We start from the raw sequence: 19,338 nt of genomic DNA, 5'->3' as shown, positions 1-19,338 counted from the left end.
GTGTAATGTTCTCTGCCTTACTCAGGAAGAAAAGCAAAAAGTAAGGTCTAAAACTCAAACAAAAAACTACCTGAAATTATTTTACCATGTGGAATTCTAAGTGTTCTTTACTTATGTGAATTACCTATAAACAACTTGGTTTAAAATTATTCAAATTATGAAGTTGCACATGAAAATCATCAAGAAAATTAAAATTATGACATTGCACACACAAAATTTCCTCTCATTTAAGACTTTTTTGGCCAAGTTCTACTTAAGGGTTGACCTGCCATACAAGATTCAGGGAGTAACCACCTCCTCCACAATGAACCAGCTCCAGAACTGAATATTAAACCCACCAGTGTCTAATTAAGACAAAATGTTTTCATTCACCTCAGTGAAGTGTGGGAGGCAGAGGCTGGGGCAGTTCACAGGAGGAAGTGTTCCTCCACACAGGGTGACTAAGGATGGCTACTTCCCTGTACCTTATTTTTCTACAGATGTTGGTTTGCAGGGAATGCACACCTGGACCTGGCAGCACAGGGAACAGCCAGGACCCTGTGAAGGCAGGGAGGCCCTGGCACAGGGTGCCCAGAGCAGCTGTGGCTGCCCCTGGATCCCTGGCAGTGCCCAAGGCCAGGCTGGACAGGGCTTGGAGCCACCTGGGACAGTGGGAGGTGTCCCTGTCCCTATCAGGGGGTGGAATGGGATAAACTTCAAGGTTCTTGCCAACCCAAACTAGTCTGGGATTCAGGGATAGTTAAACAATCATTAACTCCCTACAGGAGTTAGATACTCATTGATTTATTGCTACCCTCATTGACTGCAAATATTTTTCAAGGAGGAAAGGTGTGGCCAGAATGAGAAGCTGCTGCTGCTCCATCAGCAATGCAGTCAGTCCTGCAGGAGCTCTGAAACATCCACAACATCCCAGTGAGATTTATGGGTTGAAGGCCCTGGGCCAGGCTCAGCCAGTAAAGTGTTGCAAACTTGACACCTCTCCACTTCACACTGGATTTCACCAGGTGCCCTCACCTTCCTCATGATCTTCCTCCCGTAGAACATCACTTTGTCCCTCTTGCGAAACCTGTACTGAGGCACGTGGGGCTGAAGTTGTTCTGAAACAGAAGCACCACATCAGAAACCACCTGCAGCAGCTGGGAGAGCACCTGAGCACAGCCTGGGGACTTTGCTGCCTCCAGAACAGCTCCTGTGGGCAGGGTTTGCAACCTCAACCACCCTGGCATCCCTCATTCCCAGCTCTGGCCAAGCCAGGCCCAGGCAGGGCTGCCTTGAGGCTCCACCTCAGCCCAGAGGAGATAAAGGGCTCTCTGGACAGACTGAAGGGTTGGGTGGTTTTAATCTCCTCAAGGAAACCTCGAATTCAATCATTTCTCCATCTGTGACAGTGAAACCACAGTAGGGTTGAATTCATCTGCAGAATTCACAGCTGGTCCTGGGGCTGACACTGCTCACACCCCAAAGAAATAAAACCTCCAGGTCCTGCATGTGACACTTCTGGGCTCACACCTGGGCAAGGGAGCCAGCACAAGTTCTCCACCTTTAAAGCTGCTGTCCTGCAAGAACCACAGCTCTGCAGCAAACAACTACCACAGAAAATTACAAAAAGACCCAACATTGGTGGAAAAACTGATTTTAAAACTTACATGGTTATCAGGTACTTACTAGACTGTCTCACTCTTCTGTACACGACAAACACAACAACCGCTATAAGCAACAGTGCAACTGCAGCTCCAATTGCAATTCCAGTCAGCTGGGAGGGGAATTTAGGGAGGGAGAAGTTAATCATTTTCAACTTCAGAAGTTACTACATACATTTTGAAGGGCTGAAGAACACTCAGCTCAGTGAGATGTGTAAAAGTCAACCACAATCATAAATACTTAACTTATAATTCAAATACCATATATTCAAGAAGTTTAAACTGCACCCATGACCAGTCCTATGATCACACAGAAAATATTCCATGGTTTTCTTCCCAAATATCTGGGAGCTGATCAACTCAATGTACAGGGGGTGTATGAGGGCATGGAGGGACAGGACAAGGGGGAATGGCCTTAAGACGAAGGAGGGCAGGGTTAGATGGGATATTGGGAAATCCTTCCCTGTGAGGGTGGGCAGGCCCTGGCACAGGGTGCCCAGAGCAGCTGGGGCTGCCCCTGAATCCCTGGCAGTGCCCAAGGCCAGGCTGGACAGGGCTTGGAGCCACCTGGAATAGTGGAAGGTGTTCCTGCCCACGGCAGGGGGTGGAACTGGGTGGGCTTTAGGGTCCCTTTCAGCCCAAACCAGCCTGGGATTCTAAATAACAGAAATTAATTCCTGCCTCATGCACAGTGACAGCAAAGAAACAAACACTCAGAGTTTGGCAGTGGCTTAGCAGAGCTCAGGAGGAGCTGCTCTGGATGCACCCCCAGCCCTCAGCCAGCTGAGTGCAGCTCTACTTTACCATGGTGGTCTGGATCCTGTCCTCCACAAACTGCAGGATGGGGGTCCCACCTCTTGGGAACACAGCCTGGCACCAAAAGGAAGGTGAAATTAGTTTCCCACAGCTGGAAAAAAGCCCCCATAAAAATAATCTCAATCAACTTGATTGTGTTTTTCTTTGACTTATAACCCACTTTGCAAACAGAAACATTCAGAGGAAAGGGATCAGTAGGGGAGTTTTGTGTTGCTGTCAGTTCAGTGCATTCCTAAACAGGCCTAAACCAGGGTCAAACAGATGAACACTTTTTAAAATCATCCTACGTTATTCAGAGCAACAAGGATGAGAATGGAATGCAAAGGACTTTATGAGACTGAGAAAACAAGTCACCACCCAGCATATTAAAGTCAAATAAAAAGCAGATGCACATGGGCAGAAGCCCTGAGCTCAGGTGTGCTGTCCTGGGACCTGTGTCCAACAGAGTCACTCAGGAATAAAACCTGGCACCTGAAACAGTCTCACAAATGCCAACCCAGAACTTGAGAGAAAGGGGGAAAAGGAAAAACAATTCTTAGGAACAAGTGAAAACAATGTGAGTACAAGGACAAATACATCCCCCTCTAAGTCCTGAACCTTAAAAGCACTTGAACTAAGCACTACACACAGCTCATGTCCCATTCCTGCCCCTGGCTCCAGATCTGAATGACAGCTGAACTCAGCTTTGCCACCAAGAGAAAAATGAAAGGCACACCAAGTCACCAAACTGGTCTCTCTAATGGAATTAATTCCAGTTTTACAGCACAAAGGAAACTCCTGCCTGACCAGTCACCTCACACAGATCCCTGTGCTCACTTTGCCTTCTCAGGTCACTTGAGCACTTTAATGTTAATCTTCCCAACATGAGTCAAAGTAACTCTGTCACTATTGTTATCAGACTATTACTCATGGGATTCCAGTAAAAAGTCACAAGATTTTGAAAAAAATAAAAAGCTGAAGATGTGTCAGCAGCAGGTAGAACACCTGGTGACACAGAGTTCCTGGTGGAAGTCTGTTCTGGTCACTTCATGCATTTATTTCCCCTTGACAGTGTCAGAGACACTGGGACGTGGACAGTTCTGCTGCTCCCCAGGCCTGTATGATCTCAAATAACACCAAAAATAGTAATTGCCAACTGACACTCACATTGCTGCTGCAAGGGGAGAAACAAATCCATGGGGAAAAGAACAAAACACAAACATGTCCAGGCTGGGGCCTCCGTGCAGAAAAGCAACAGGGGAAAGATGAAATTCAGAGCTCCAAGAACCCCTGAGAGGTTCTTGCAAAGTTCCCACGAGTGACAGTGTGATACTGCCCTGCTCAGACTCAGGGGGGATCTGTCCCAGCCTGGACAATCCTTGTGGACAAGCAGAGGAAGCAAAGCAGCCAGGCTGAGCTGTGCAGACACCTGAGCCGTGTCACTGACTGCTGTGACAGCTCCTGGGGCAGGGATGAGGTCACAGCCAAGCCACCAGGGCAGCTCCTCCCTGAGCAGGGCTGTGCTCAGCACCCCAGCCCCAGGAGCTCAGCTCAGCCACCCCAAGGAACCCTCAGACCCACAAAACCTGTGGGACTGAACACAGAGCAGTCACCTGCCCAGGGGATGGACGGGCACAAAGAGCATTTCTCTGCTTCCCAATGTCCAAGTTTCCTTCAGAACTCGAGGCTGAGCAGCCACCAGCACAAACATGCAGCCTCACAAGAGCAGCTCACACCCATCCAGGGTCCAGGCACCCAGCACTGCTGAGTCCAACCACTCCTCACTGCAGTCCAAACGCTGACACATTCCCCGGCCAGGCAGGGGTGGGAGAGGCTCAACAGCCCTGAAAACATGGACTTAAAATTGGGATTAGCCTAAACACAAGGCTTCCTCACAGCTCACAGGCACCCCTGCCTTGTTTTGACTACAGATCCTGGATTTTCACAAAACATTGTTAGCTGTGTACAAGTACATTGTGTGTGTTTTTTAGTTTGAGAACTATTTCCTCTCATGGGGTTTGTTTTTCACGACTAGGGAAAGCATCATGTGCCTTTTTGGTCTGTGAGTTTCACATCTGTGATTAAACACAAAGGCAAGAAGTGCAGTCTGCCAGAATTCTGCAACTCCTCCTTCTTCGGGATAAAAATGAAAGTACTTAAATCATACCATTATTAAAACAGTTTAGAATATGAAGCAGAGCGTGAATGGTTTGCAAGAAATAAAACACACACACACAATAAAATGGGACCAATCCTCAAAAGTTTGAAAGTATAAAACACCCAGAAGGAAAGGCTCTTTCAAAGTAAAGGCATCTGAAGGCATTGTCCCAGTGCTATCAAATTAGGCACAGCTGCTTTCACCTTCTGGAAACACTCACACGGAAATAAATGAGTGCAAAAATAAGAGCAAAACACATTGTACCTCAAGGCTGGTGCTGTTGTCCCCTTCATCCATGTCTGCAGGAGCAAAGACAAAAGCAAAGACAAGTCTGAGTTAAGAGATGACCGCAGCTTCCGACGCAAACTCTTGATCAACACAAGGGGAACAACAATTGCTTAACAACAAAGCCCAGCAGCGAAGTGCCGGGGGACGGGACCTCTCCCGGAGAACCTCCTGCACGGCCACGGGAGTTCAGAGAGAAGCTCCCGGGAGCTTTTCCACACGGAGAGAGAGCGGCTGTGGGAGAGCCGAGCCCGGCGGCACGGCCGGACCCGGGTCACTGTCCCGGCCGGACCCGGGTCACCCTCAGGGCCGGACCGGGTCACCCTCGGGCCGGACCCGGGTCACCCTCAGGGCCGGACCCGGGTCATCCTCAGGGCCGGACCCGGGACACCCTCAGGGCTGGACCGGGTCACCCTCAGGGCCGGACCCGGGTCACCCTCAGGGCCAGACCCGGGTCATCCTCAGGGCCGGACCCGGGTCACCCTCAGGGCCGGACCCGGGTCACCCTCAGGGCCGGACCGGGGTCTCTGTCCCGGCCGGACCCGGGTCACTCTCCCGGCCCCGTTTCGCCAGGCTGCTCAGGGCCGGACCCGGGTCACCCTCAGGGCCAGACCCGGGTCATCCTCAGGGCCGGACCCGGGTCACCCTCAGGGCCAGACCCGGGTCACTCTCCCGGCCGGACCCAGGGGCTCTCCCGGCCCCGTTTCGCCAGGCTAGCGCTCGGGACTCGGGCTGCAAACAGGACAGCACCTCCTCCTCCCGCGGGGCCTGGGGCACCCGCACCGGCCGGGGGCTACACCAGCCCGCCAGGCCCGCGTCCCGCCGCCGCGCCCCAGCGATCCCCGGCGGCGTCTCACCTGCTCCTTCCCCCGCCATCGCCCCGGTGCCGGTGCCAGCCCGGGTCCCTGTCCCGGTCCCTGTCCCGGTCCCGGTCTCTGTCCCGGCTCTCGCGCTCCCGGGCCGGGCGAAGGGCGCCGAGCGCACACCCCGCCCGCCGCCGCCAGGGGGCGCGGCCGCGCCAGGCCCCGCCCACGCCGCGGGCCGCTCGCTGCTGATTGGCGGGAAAAGCCCCCCGGGAGCCGTTCGGCGCGGGGGCAGCATCGGCGCTGCGGATTGGCTGTCGCGGCCCGGCCAATGGGAGCGGGCGGTGTTGGGGTGTGCCGAGGCGGGAGCGGGCCGTGAGGGGGAACCGGCCCCGGCGCCGATCGGGGAGGTCCCGGTGACCGCAGGGCTCGGCTCCGCCTCCGCTGGGCCCTCCGGTGCTCTCCGGAACTCGCTCCGGCGTCGCTAGTTCCGCGGGGACCGGCCCGGCTCGCTGAGCTCCCGGTTCCCGCAGGGCCCGGCTCCGGCCCCGCTGAGCCCTCGGTGCCCGGCATGGGGCTGCTGACCCAGCTAGTCCGCGGGCTGGTGCGCGGTGCCGACCGCCTGTCGCCGTTCACCAGCAAGCGCGGCCCGCGGAGCCACAACAAGGGCCGCGGCGCCAAGAAGGTGGGCGTGCTCACCCGCAACAAGAAGTTCCTCCTGGTCAGGGAGATGGTGCCCGAGTTCGTCGTGCCCGACCTGACGGGCTTCAAGCTGCGGCCCTACGTGTCGTACCGCGCCGCCGAGGGCTCCGAGCCGCCCCTGACGGCCAAGCAGCTCTTCGACCAGGTGGTGGCTCCGCGCATCCAGAAGGACGTGAAGGACGGCACCTTCGACCCCAACAACCTGGAGAAGTACGGCTTCGAGCCCACGCAGGAGGGCAAGCTCTTCCAGCTCTTCCCCAAGAACTACGTGCGGTAGGGAGCGGGAGAGCACGGGACAGGCTCCCTCACTGAACTTCAGAGCAAATCCTTCTGCCTTGTTCTTCTGTAATACCTGATTTAAATCCTGGTGAAATCTGATGGGTTTGATTTCCCACCCATGACTGGTGATCCCTCTGGGAGACAGCTGTGCCTGGTGAGCAGAGCCCTCTCGGGGGTTCCGAGGATGAGGATGACATTTCTAAATAAAAAGTGCTGCAAAGTTTAAGAATTAAACTTTAAAAATTAAATTAAGACTGAAAGTGTTCCCTTTGGCAGAAAGGAAGCAAGATCAGTGGATGGTGTGTGAGCACTTAGTCTGCAGTGAGGGCTGCCAGATGAGCCGTTACAGTGCTGTGGGGGGTTCAAACCCCCACATTTTCGGGGCTGGGCAGGGCTGCAGCCCCAATCTCAGCAGGATGAGCTGTGCCCAGGATCAGCCACAGTGGGGATGGGGAAGGCACAGCTTTTCTGACTGCACTCTGCGTTTTTCCCCTCCTGTGGGGCTGATCAGAACAAGTCACACACACGGGGCTCTTTCCTGCCCTCTCTGCTGCTGCTGGCAGAGGTGCCCCTTCAGCCCTTCCCTGTGCTGCCAGCCAGGGCAGGAGGGGCACGCAGGGCTGGACAGCAGGAGGTCCTGTGCCCTTTGATGCCCATTCCAGCTTGCTCTTGACCACATCCTTTGCCTCACAGCCCACGGGAAGGCAGACAGTGGGTGGCTCCCTCCTTTCTGTGAGCAGAGCAAGGCCTGGCCCAGAGCCTAAAGCAGGCTGGTCCCAGTCTGTCACCGCTGCAGCTCGCTGCCCTCGGGCTGTCCCTCTGCTCTCACAGGGCAATAAAAGGCATTACAACCTTTCCAACAGATCCAGGGACACACCCTCGCTATTCCCGGGAACTGGCTTGTCCACTCCCAATGAATATTCACCCCTTGGAGCCCGAGCCATCCCAGGGCAGGGCAGGACTCCCTCATAAGGACTGTCAACTGATTTGATTTTTAAAACAAAACAACCAAAAAATGATAAATCACTTACATTTGTTTTATTTTAGAAACATCCAAAAATAGCATGTTTTTTTCTTTAGCAAAAGCTCTTGTTTTCGTTATTAATATGAATCTTCATGTAACAGTGCTCCAGAATGTTTGCTAAAATGCACATTCACCCTTGAGAAGGGGGTTTCAAAGCAGCAAAGTTCTCATCTGCTGCACCTCATTTAGTTGCAGCACTGTTACACAGACCTGTTGCTGGTGTTTCTTTCCCTCCAGACAACTCATTCTTTAGGACCCTCAAAGAAAACCATGCAAGCTAAAAGTTACTGATCTAGTTTAAGCTGGTTTTGTGTTTCTAGGAATAGAGAAAATGTTCCAGAAAGGGTGTTTTGCTGATATTTCACAGTGAAAAAAAGAGAGCTAATGGAGCAACCATGAGAAATCCTGCAGCCATTCCTGGAGGTAGTTAGGGCAATGCTGTTAAGATTTTGGTTTCTGTACTTATTTTAAATTTAAAAAGATGTCAAGAAACACCGCTTATACGTTTTGGAGGTTTTGATCTTAAAGCTGTTCACCTTTTAAAAACTGAGCTTGACTTTGGACCTAAAGGTGGCTCTGTGGAGAGCAGAAAGAATGAGCTGAATACTGAGAGGCCATGGGGGTGGTGCAGTGGCACTAAAACATGGTGGGGTCACTACAGGATTTACTGAACCAGGGTGTGCTCGGCTGGGAGCGATGAAGGAGTCTGCAGTCAGGTGAGGAGTGATGGAAAATGATGGAAAAGCACAAGGAGCCTCACAAGGAGGATCCCACAGCACTTCCCTTCACACAGACAGTCTGCACTTCCTTCTGAACCAGAACTTCTCTCTGTTTAACATCACTGTGAGCACACTGCACTGCCTCTGGCCTGTCTGAGCCCTTCTCCCATCACACAGCCAAGCCTCTGCTCAGGGGCCTTTGAGACATTCAGGAAACCTTCTGGTCACTTACTGGGTGTGCACAGCAGCACAGTCAAGTCTGGTTTGTAAGGGAAGGAGAAGGCTTAACACATCCATTGTGAAATGCAAACCAGCCTTGAAAGGATTCAGATCTGAGGTACAAAGCAGCAGCCTGTGAGAGGAGGGCTGTTCCACTTGGAACTGGGACATAAGGGAAAAACTAAATAAACCAGTCTGGCCATGACCACAGGCCTCTAAGCAAAGGCTTCCCTCTGTGCTGAAAAGAAAACATCAGGAATCCCATCAGTGTTTGCCTCGAAGGACTCCCAAGCTCAGCAGTAAGATGGGAAAGCCCAGCAGAAATCAGGGCATTAAGTTCAGCTGTCACTCTCAGTTCAGGAGTTTTCCTCCCTCTTCCATTGGGACTGGTCAATGCAAACTTTCACCTGTTCTTTTGGATGGAGATCCAGGACTTGGCACATCTGGAGGGGTCACCAGGCTCATCTCCCACTTCCAGACATGGAGGATGTTGTCATAGAAAGAACAAGTGGCCACAATGCTCATTTCTTTGGGGCTGTCTGGAGACCTGGCTGAGTCACTGCCTCTGTCCAGCCCCATTCCATTGGGTCTCTTGGCTCCTGAGTCAGAGCCGCTGGCTGACCCCAGATCTGCCCCTTGGGCAGCCAAATCTAAACCTCCCTTTAAACCAGAGCCCCTGACCAGTCCAGGATCCCCAGCCAGCTTTGGCCCTGCCCCTGCTGCGAGTGCCACAGCAGGGCTTTCACTCTCCTCATCCAGGATTACATCAAAAGTAGCTGTAGGAGACTCATAAATTATCTTCAGGTTCTGGACCTGCAAACTCAGCCTCTCCTCTCCTTGCCCTGATGCTCCCACGAGCTCCTCCGAAGGCTGGCACGCAGCAGCAAGGTCCTGGCTTGCAGGCAAGGAATCCCTTGGACACAGCCTTGACCAGTCAGCCCCGTAGGCCAGGGAATTGTGCAGGACATAGGATGACAGGATGATACATTCCTCTGTGTTTTCCGCTTAAAAAAAAAAAGATAAATGAAATTACTTAGAAATCAAGTTGTGGGTTGTGGCAGAGTGCTCAGCAGCCATTCCAGCACTGGCTGTGTCTCATGGGAAGAGTTCTCTGGTTATTCCCTTCTTCACCACTGAGTGAAGCATTCCAGGAGGAATGAGGTACTGACCATTTTTCAGCCACCTCTCAAGGGCCTTGATTCCTCCTGGGTCAGTAGCAGAGGAGAAGAGGGTTTAACATGCATGAGATTAAAGAGCATCATTACGCAAAGTGCCTACAAAGGCTCAAGACAGACAAGACTGATCACACCACAACCTTCACTGAGCCATGAACACACCTGGGGGATTTGCCAGGTCCTGGTTATTAATACACTGCAGATGTTCTTCCTGTCAGCTTTCAGCAATTCACTCTCACAGCGAGTTCCTTCCTTCCCCACACAGGAGAAATGCCATCCTCATTTCCTAAGCTGTTGATCTGGCCAAGGTCTGAAAAACCCATCCTCTGTCAGACTGCATTTGTAATGTGAATCCAAATGGCTTTTCCACCACGGAAGCACCTCATCATTCACATGAAGAGCTTATTCATGTTATTCTGGATTAACCAGGCTGCAAAGCACTTTCTTCCTGAGGCAATAACTGATTCCCCAGCAGGTCAGTGACTCCAGCTCAGAGGAAAGCACCACCTGACAGACAGAAGCACCTCTCTGAAGCATCACAATGAACACAAACCCAGAATGGTTGTGCCCTCACCAAACACAAAGGCTTTCCTCCCGTGAAAAGAAGTTATGAGAGATTTACACAGATAGTGACAGGGCCTTGGCACAACCAAGCAGGCCAAGAGAGTGCACAGATGTGGGAAAGCTGGAAGTTACCTCAAACTGGAACAGAAGCCTATGGCTTTTAACACCATCTCAATCCTTCCAGCAAGAGCTGGAGCTCCCTGTGAACCCGCAGGCAGCGAAGAGCGCAGCAGAGCAGCCCTGAGCACCTCTGGTCCCTGCACACTCACCCAGGCTCCCGCGGCAGTCGAGGATCTTGAAGCCACTCTGCATGCAGGCTGCCAAGAGCACGAAGTCACACGTGGGGTGCCACTTCAGCCTCCACACCCCACCTTCCACGTGGGTGTCAGCCAGAGGCTGCCTCATGTTCCTGGTGTCCCACAGCAGCACGTGCTCGTCGTAGCTGGGGACACGCCACAAACAGGCAGAACAGCACAGCCAGGTCAGGGCACAGAAGAAAAGTGGGAAAGACCACATACTCTGCACCACTTGGGAATTTCTGCAGAGGCAGCAGCACGTTCAGGTAACAGGGGAGGTTGGGCACACCAGGGAAGAGCAGCTGGAAGGGACTCACCTGCCTGTGGCCAGGAGATTCTCTCGGTGGGGACTGCACTGAATGCTGCACACACCCATGGAATGTCTGCAGAGGGAAGAGACAGCAATTTTAGAAGGGCTTCTTCCTTGAATTTCAAGGATTTTGAGTCCACATTATTTCATCAAGGTGTCTCAGGAGAGGTAAGCTCAGAATTTCAGTCCAGTGACCTACCCAAGCAGAGTTTCATCTACACAGTCCAACAGCCTTCCCAGGGACAAAACTTCTATTCACACCATCTCTGAGCACAAGTATTTTCTAGCAATATTTACCCCATAAACTGCTGCTCAAAGGCCCTAAAAATTCCAGCAGAACAACTCCATTCCCAGGAGCCTTTACTCCCAAAATTAATATTTCCATAGCCATAGTCCCCAGTGTAATTTTAAGTTTACACAGAGAATTCCATTAGAGAGCTGTGTATATTGTTTTAACCATTTCTTAAAGTAAGACAGATCACTTCAAATAACTAAACAGTGGTGAACAAAATATTTTCTAAAAAACATTCATATAATATATCCAAATTTAACACACACAAAAATTGCCAAAATAAAAGTGTAAATCACGATTCCTTTTTAGAAAGAAACTACCACCTTCTTCACATGTGGAAGTCAGCACTTGCTTTATTATGTTAAAGGATATAAAGAAGAAAGTTTCAACCTGAAGTTGTTCTGATGAACAAGAAACTACCACCTTCTTCACATGTGGAAGTCAGCACTTGCTTTATTGTGTTAAAGGAAATAAAGAAAGTTTCAACGTGAAGTTGTTCTGATGAAAAAAACTAATAGATGCCTCCATTTCCCATGGAAGGCAGAAGCAGGACCCACTGTCACTGCACATCTCATAATTCAGTGGCTTGGGCAGGGGCAGGGCAGCAGCAGCTGTTCCCACCCCACTGCTGGAGGGCTGGGCGTGGACAGGTCTCACTCACCTCCTGCTGGTGAAGATTGGAGCCTCCGGACTGCACCTGGTGTCCCAGCCCTTGAGCAGGCTGTCATCCCCTCCTGCCCGGGGACAAAACACTGTGACCCTCAGCACCAGCCCTGAGCATGGGGCAAAGCAGTGCCAGAGCCTGCAGCTCCTCCCGAGGGGCAGCTCCCATCTCTGCTCTGGGACGGGGACAGGAGCCAGGGCACGGCTGGGGCTGGGCCAGGGCAGCTCAGGCTGGAGCTCAGGGCAAGGCTCTTCCCCCAGAGGTGCTGGCACTGCCCAGGCTCCCCAGGGAATGGGCACGGCCCCGAGGCTGCCAGAGCTCCAGGAGCCTTTGGCCAGCGCTGCCAGGGATGCCCAGGGTGGGGTTGTTGGGGGGTCTGGGCAGGGCAGGGGTTGGGCTGATGATCCTGGTGGTCCTTCCTGCTCAGGGCAGTCTGTGACACAGAGCTGATGCTTTCCTGCCCTGGGATCCCACAGAATTTAACAGACACACAAAAAAATCACATCAGGCTCCCAACACTCATCACCACAGAAAACACAAGTGGTATCAATATACTGATGCCCTCCTCTTTAGTAAGAAAAAGAGTTAGAAGTCATAAAGACTGGACTCAAACAGCTCTCTGGCTCTTAGCATACTGCAGGAGAATATCATCTTTTTTGCCAATAGCCATCCAAATACAGTTTTCATGGTACAGATTCTCCTAATTAACTCCAACCACTTTCCACCATCAAGAAATTAAGCCTTTCACCCCTAATCAGAGGACCCTGCTCTTTCAAGAGTGATGCAAGCAGCTCACCCACCCCTGGAAAGTAAAAACCCAAGTAATACATCCCCAAACAAGGGGCCCCCTCCCCAACAGCACCTAAGGAGATCCCCAGCCCATACAGACCTGAATACACGATATCAATGTCCCAGTAATTAAAAGCAGCAATCCAGGCCTCAAATTTGTGAGCTTCCCACTGGTTCAGGACATGCACAGAAGGAGCAGATTCATCTATGGAGAAAAGATTCAGCTTCCCCTCTGAATCACTGCTGATCACTCTTAAAGGACATCCACTACATCAGGGTACACAAAAAACATTGGGAATTACTGCAGCAATCAAATATTTTCATTCAAATAAACACTGGCAGAAACTGACAGGAATGACACATTCATACAATTCTTTTCAGCTTCATCTTAAAATCACTTGCCCCAGTGACCACCACTCTCTGCTCTCACAGGGAGCAAGCACTCACTCCCAGGTCAGGGAAAGAACCACTACTGGCTCTCATCTTCCTCAGAGATGCAAAACTTGACTTCTTACATGCTTCACATTACATCAGTAAACAAATTCCATGTGAAGAGGGTTCTTTTTTTTTTTTTTTTTACTCCAAGTCAGACTGACAATGCCCTTTCAGAGCCTCTTCCCTCTTCTGGAGTACAAAGAGATGCTTTATTTCCTTGCTATCACTGAAACCCAAAGCACTGGCTGATCCTGACCTTTCCTGCTCTCTTCCTGTGCCACAGTACAGTTACAGTTTCCAGACACAATGACCTTGGAGCACTGGCAAATGTTTTGCAATTCCCAGTGCACAGATTTTTTGGCATTCCCTGACATGAACTAGGTCTCTTCTGTTTGGTTACCTACAACTGCAGGTACTGCTTTGGTGGCCTGGGGCTTCTTTCCAGTTCTGTATCAAATGATTCAACCACCCTGAATCTCCCAAATTCCCACATAAGAGATACAGGGCCACCCCCTTCCTACAGAGATGTGAACAATGTACATTTGGCTTCTAGGAGAAGTTACTGGTCTCTCAAGTGACAATAACAGGTCTAAAGAGGCATTTCATCATGGCATAAATCATTTATCATGAAGGACAGACAAAAAGGAGGAATGTAACAAGGAAGTGTAACTGGCAATTCTACTTACTCATTAATGCATTAGCACACACAGAAACAGCTTTAATTAGCTAATTTGCCCTACAGTATTAAGCAATGACTGGCTGATCCCCCTGCTTTTCCAGCCTCACACCAAAGGCACCACTCTTCATCTGCACCTACAGAACACATTAACACCCCCCTGCCTTCAAGGTACAGCTAATTCAGCTTATTTCACACAGCAATGCCGTTTCTGAAATCTCATGTATGAGCAGTTGAGACAAAGAGGAGCCACTTCCAAACCAATTCTCTCCTGTTTCTCACTAACCCATGATTAAACTTCCTACATGTGCTATTATTAGCAGTTCATAAGGAGAATTTCACACTAAAATTTAATCTGTTCTAAGAGCAGAGTTGAAACCAGCGGCTCCATTTGTATCGCATTCTGGTCTTTCCTTTTAATAAAGGTAGCAGAAGACACATCCCTGGCTCACCTGCTGCCATTCCCCAGAGCACAACCTCCCATTTGTTGTTGGTTTAGTCTCTCTCCTGTTCCAGTGGCCACACTGTTTGGTTTCTGTTACCTTTGCTCTGGAAACAGGTACTTCTAGAGCAGGGCCAGGGAGCCAGCTGGGACCAAGAAAGTCAAAACCACTAAAGACTGCTTGATCCAAGCTTCAGCTTCTGAAGGTTGTCCCACACACCCTGGCCTCCAGCCCAACCTCCATCTCCCATCCTCACCACTGCTCTCGTCCAGTGGACCAGTCCAAGGACAGGGCCAGTCGCTGTGCCCCGAGATCCACCCTGAAGCGTGGCTCCAACATGCAGCTGTTCTTCTACTGGAAACAAAAGGAGTGCATTAAGACTGGGAAGACAGCAGGCACATAATGACAGCTGCACAGCAGGTTTTCCAGAGACTGATGAGCAAATGAGGGTCCCACACTAAAGAAGCAATGAAATGTCCCACAATACTGTACAATCATCAGTGCTGGCTGAGGGGCAAACGTGCACACACAGGATCCCACCCTTCTGCTGTTCACCTCCCACCAAACCTCCCTTAAACTCTGCTGCTTCTCAGGGAGTGGTAAAGTGCAGCAGAAGTGATGACCTGACTGCTGAATTGCCCTACAGACTGGCCTCTGCTTTCTTTGCTCTGTGAGAATGGCTCAGATCACCCTCTTCTCTCACCACCAAAAGAAACCCCACTCCAAAAATCCTCCCTGCTTTTACCAGCTTTGCACTTTCTGATGTTTCCCAGTTAGGCCATACTTGTTTCCAGGGTTTGCTTCTTCCCTCCTCCTGCTTCTCCTCCCTGACTCTGCAGATGGGTAGAGCCCAGCCCAACTCTCTGGCACCATGAAAAGTTCATAGAATTTATGACAAACATTATCAGAAGACAAAAGAAGTGTTTAAAAAGCTAAGCGTGCTGAGGAAGCCATGGAAACCAGCTTTCCTGCAAGCCTATACACACTACTAGGAAATGTAGAGATGTAGCAAGCATGGGTTAAACCAGCTTCAGCAGCAGCAGGCACTGCATCCACCCACCTCACTTCCAGTCAGGTGGCAAAATTCCACAGCACCTGTAGAGTTTGCGATGCCAACCATGGGATGTTCTGCAACAGGAATGTGGCACCTAAAAGATCAAGTTAAACAAGTCTCCAATGTCCATCTTTCTTGAACTTTAGGAAGAGAGCAAAGCCATAACTTTCATTCCAACATGCACAAGGAGAAGGTATGTGATGGAAAAAAGTCTCACATTACAAAAATCTAAGGCTCCTCAAGTTCCCACACACCTGCAAGGAGGGGATTCTCTACCAGGGAGATCTACTATATGCTATTATATAAATAAATGAGGTACAAAGTCATGACCGGTCAAGTGAGCAGAAAGTACAAAAGAGAAACAAGGCAGTCTTTGCTCATTGGAACAAACTGGAAAGTATTTCCCTCCAAGAAGTCAGGAACTGTTCCATTAGTAACGACTGCTGTTGCTGCCATGCCAAAAAAGGATGGCGGGAGGAGCAGAGCGTGCTGCTGTGGCACCGAGCCTGGCCGGGCCGGAGTTACCATTTGATGTCCAGGATGGCGGCCGTGTCGATGCGCTGGATCTCGGTCAGCGGCATGTAGGGCTGCTCCTCGTTGTAGTGGTACAGGTAGAGCCGCCCCGTGCGGTCACAGGCCCCGCTGCTCCCTCGGGAATCGCTCTGTGGCAAGCACGGGAAAGAAAAGGGCAAGCTCAGCCGCGCTTCTGGCCCCGCAGCCGGGATCCTGCCAGGAGCGGGGAGCAGGGCTGAGGCTCGCACTTGTTCAGTCCCAGCCCTGAGGGATGAAAGCCCCCATCGGGGCAGCCGCGCTCATCGGAGGGGCCACTCTGCCCGCCCTGGAGCCGCCCCAGCCGGGACAAGGCGCGGCCCCGCCGCGGGGACCGGCAGGACCGGGCATGGGGACGGGGCTCGTCCCGGAGCGGGGCCAGGCGGGGACGGCGGCTCGCCCCGCTGCGGTGCCGGCCAGGGATGGGGCCGGGGCTCTCCCTGAGCGGTACCGGGCAGAGACGGGGATGGGGACGTGGACTCGCCCCGGAACGCTGCCGGCCGGGCGGGGATGGGACGTGGACTCGCTCGGTAGCGGGACCGGCCGGAGCGGGACCGGGCTCACCTGGTCGGGCGGGCGCAGGTGGTAGGTGCCGCAGGCCAGGATGCTGTGCCAGCCCTCCACCGGGCACCACTCCACCGCGTCCGCGCTGAACTCCGTGTCCACCACCTGCAGCGTGCGCGTCCGGCACGGCGCGGCCATGGCGGGCCGGGCCCTGCTGCGCCGCCGGGCGGCTCCCGGTAGGCTGCGGCGAGGCGGGGCCGCCGCCCGTCTGCTTCCCGGTCAGGGCGGGCCCGGGGCGGAGCTGCCCCGCGGAGCCGCCTCTTCCCACGGGCGGGCCCCTTCTCGCCTGTCCTTGCCGAGGGAAGGGGTTATGGCTTCAGTCCCCCCGATGAGGGACCCCTGCCCTGAGCCCGGCAGCTGCTCACGAGAGAAATCCGGGGTCAGCCTTTCCTCGCCATCCTCCCCGCGCCTCGCTCAGAGCCCTTCCCCGGCCCGGCATTCCCGAGGAGACGCGGGCTGGTGCCGCCGTTCCTGCGCGCTGTTCCGGACCTCGCGGCGCTCCTGGTCGCTGCCCTGAGCCTTCCCCTTCCCCTTCCCCTCAGTCCTTTCCCCGTCGGAGGGCGGGTCCTGCGCCCTCGGGATGCGCCCGCAGCCGTGCCCACGGCGGTGCTGCTCCCTGCGCTGCCGTCCTCTCCCGGAGCCTGCACTGCCGCCCTTCCCTGCCGGGAATCCTGCAGAGCCACGGGTCTCATTGCTGACTGAAATCAGCCAAGGCCGGGCCGTTTGCTGTTTTCCCATCATCAACCCTACATTTATTGACACTGAATTTCATCTCCCACTCTCTAATCCTTCTGCATTTCACTCAGCCTTTATTGTATTATTATTACACTGAATAATATCATCAGTGGATGTTGTCAGTTTCATTATACATTACCTTTTTTCTAATTTTTTTTAAATATATTGGACATCCAGCTGTTTACTTCCCACCATAAAAATCGTCCCTTCTCTTCCTTTCCTGTCTTCTAAACAGTTGTTTGTCTATATGACATTTCTCTTTTTGACCAGCAGCTTTTCTTCCTTAAGTGCCTTGAGCAAAATCATCATTAAATGCAGTTCAGACTGTCCCAACCAAATCCCCTTTACCCTACTGATGATGCCTGGAATTGAAGCAATTCCACTAAAGTTTTGAAGCATGATTTCCCTGTACAGAGCCCACACTGACTCCTCCTCGGTATTCAGCCATTGGTGTTGCATCACAGCATCCATGAATTCACAAAGTGCAAGTGGCTGTAGTTTGAAATTCCTTCCAGAAGCTGCTGTGACATTTGCTGTGACATTGTACCAAGGGAGAGGTCGCCATCCCAGCTGGGAGCTCAGCTTGTTCATCCCTGAGCTCCCTCGGAGCCGTAGGTGGCACCGTCTGCTGCTGGCAACTTGTTGCTGCTCATTTCAGCTGAACTTTAATCTCTCTTGAAAGCACTTCTGTTCTGAGCAGATTCCCTGTGGAGCTCTCCATATGGAAGTATTCCTGTGTGAACTCCACCAGCTCTTTCACACGGAACACATATGCAAACAAGTCACTGGATTTTCTTCTGCTGAGGCTTTCATCTTCAGGTCAGCCCTTCCCTTTGCTGTGCATCAGTCTCTGCTGACACCAGTAGTCCCCCTGCTCCTGATTTTTTCAAAACTACTCATGCAAGTTTTATGACTTGAACATTCCTCATATTCCATTTTTCTTTGCATTATTTGGCTGGGTTGGTTTGTTTGCTTGCTTGTGCTACACTTCACCTGCCAAATGTTATTCTTTCCATCTCTTACATTTGGACAAAGGTTCAATTTATTAAGGATTTCTTCTTACTCTGAGTATCCCACAGGCTCCTGTTTAATCACACCAGCCTCCTGCTCTCTGTGCTGTTTTGCTGGGTGGTGAAGCTTTGTTCTTGGCCCATGTGATGTCTTAAACCATCTCCATGCCTCCCATAAGCATTTCAGTCTTTCAGCTGCTCCTTTTACCATGAGTTTAATTTAAAATTAGGTCACAGAAGAAAACTAAGACTATAACCTGATGGTGTTTTCAAGGTGCAAGTATCAGAACACCAAGCCCTGTAAGCCACTGCATTTCATATTTGGTGTTCCTTAAGCCAGCCAGGATATCCAGTTGTGTTTTCTGCCTGTTGAGATTGGTGATATCACCCTGCTTGGATAGGAAGGAGCACTGGAAGGTACCTGTATCAGCATTTCACAGTGTGTTTACAGGGAGTGTGCAGCCCTCTGTTACAGCCAGCATCAGGAATGCTGCAGCCTCCTGCCCTGAGCTGGATTTACCAGATTTCCCTGCAGAAAACAACTTGGATGAAGAAAATCTCCATCAGGGGAAGCCCCTGGAAAATCAGTTCTTGATCAGAACTGTCCAGGTCTGCTCCCAGATAAATGACTCCAATGCTGGGTCTTTAAGTACTTGTCCATGTAGATAAATCCCTGCCAGCTGGGGTTCTCTGTGGGGAAGGAGGGCCTTTACAAGAGCTCCATCCTCTGGGGTGGCTTGGGGAGCTGCCACCTTCCAGTGCCTTTCTGCCCCTCCTCACTGAGAGGGAAGATGTCTGTACATGCCAAGAGCTGCCAGAATCATTGACCACACAACCTCCCCCACAGCAGGCAGGGATGTGTTTACTGCAGCCCCCAAGACCTTCCCAAGAGTCACAATCCCTGTAGCCACTTTGCTCCTGTGGCACAAGGACAGTCTGGAGTCACACATCACACACACCCAGGTGTTATCCGAGCCTTTGCAGGATGTCTGGGCAGTTTCTTTCCACTTGAGTTGGTCCCACAGCCCTTTAACCCTGTGGGCATCCCCCCTCCTGCTGTAGCCCACCCTCTCACATTTCTTGGGACTGGGATTTCCCCACACCTCCATCCTGGCTTTGTCCCACCCTTCCCTGATTCCCTCAGAGGAATCTCCCCAG

At 51.9% G+C, this 19,338-nt stretch overlaps 3 protein-coding genes across 6 annotated transcripts in view; 1 reads left to right on the top strand and 2 right to left on the bottom strand.

Annotated features, from left to right (window-relative positions):
* PNPLA7 (patatin like phospholipase domain containing 7) overlaps positions 1-5,874 on the bottom strand; it is a 128,348-nt gene extending 122,474 nt beyond the window's left edge. For both annotated transcript variants that reach the window (XM_039719923.1, XM_039719924.1), the window contains exons 1-5: positions 5,736-5,874; positions 4,858-4,892; positions 2,445-2,510; positions 1,666-1,753; positions 1,015-1,097 (exon numbers count right to left, since the gene is read on the bottom strand). In XM_039719923.1, the coding sequence (XP_039575857.1) occupies positions 1,015-1,097; positions 1,666-1,753; positions 2,445-2,510; positions 4,858-4,892; positions 5,736-5,754 (291 nt within the window). In that variant the 5' untranslated portion in view covers positions 5,755-5,874. The remainder of the gene's footprint in view (positions 1-1,014; positions 1,098-1,665; positions 1,754-2,444; positions 2,511-4,857; positions 4,893-5,735) is intronic.
* Positions 5,875-6,009: 135 nt separating this feature from the next.
* MRPL41 (mitochondrial ribosomal protein L41) lies at positions 6,010-6,914 on the top strand. The gene has a single exon (XM_039720111.1). The coding sequence runs from the start codon at positions 6,253-6,255 to the stop codon at positions 6,658-6,660; it is 408 nt and encodes a 135-aa protein (XP_039576045.1). The 5' UTR covers positions 6,010-6,252; the 3' UTR covers positions 6,661-6,914.
* A 771-nt stretch (positions 6,915-7,685) lies between these two features.
* DPH7 (diphthamide biosynthesis 7) lies at positions 7,686-19,215 on the bottom strand. Of its 3 annotated transcripts, XR_005628755.1 has the most exons (10): positions 16,436-19,215; positions 15,848-15,984; positions 15,329-15,416; positions 14,525-14,619; positions 12,815-12,981; positions 11,923-11,995; positions 10,977-11,042; positions 10,633-10,805; positions 9,962-10,306; positions 9,493-9,628 (listed from the first exon to the last, which is right to left on the bottom strand). XR_005628755.1 is itself a non-coding variant. In XM_039720109.1 (9 exons), exons 1-9 carry the CDS (start codon positions 16,571-16,573, stop codon positions 9,015-9,017), a joined length of 1,551 nt encoding a protein of 516 aa, XP_039576043.1. In that variant the 5' UTR covers positions 16,574-18,471; the 3' UTR covers positions 7,686-9,014. The 3 variants fall into 3 exon arrangements, 2 of the variants coding, with proteins under 2 accessions (XP_039576043.1, XP_039576044.1); XM_039720109.1 differs by lacking the exon at positions 9,962-10,306 and having other exon boundaries at positions 7,686-9,628; positions 16,436-18,471; XM_039720110.1 differs by lacking the exon at positions 9,493-9,628 and having other exon boundaries at positions 9,636-10,306.
* Between the last annotated feature and the right edge of the window lie 123 nt (positions 19,216-19,338).

Source organism: Passer montanus, unplaced genomic scaffold (assembly GCF_014805655.1).
Source record: "Passer montanus isolate IOZ18808 unplaced genomic scaffold, ASM1480565v1 scaffold43, whole genome shotgun sequence".
Lineage (NCBI taxonomy): Eukaryota > Metazoa > Chordata > Aves > Passeriformes > Passeridae > Passer > Passer montanus.
This window is presented reverse-complemented; position numbering and strand designations above follow the sequence as displayed.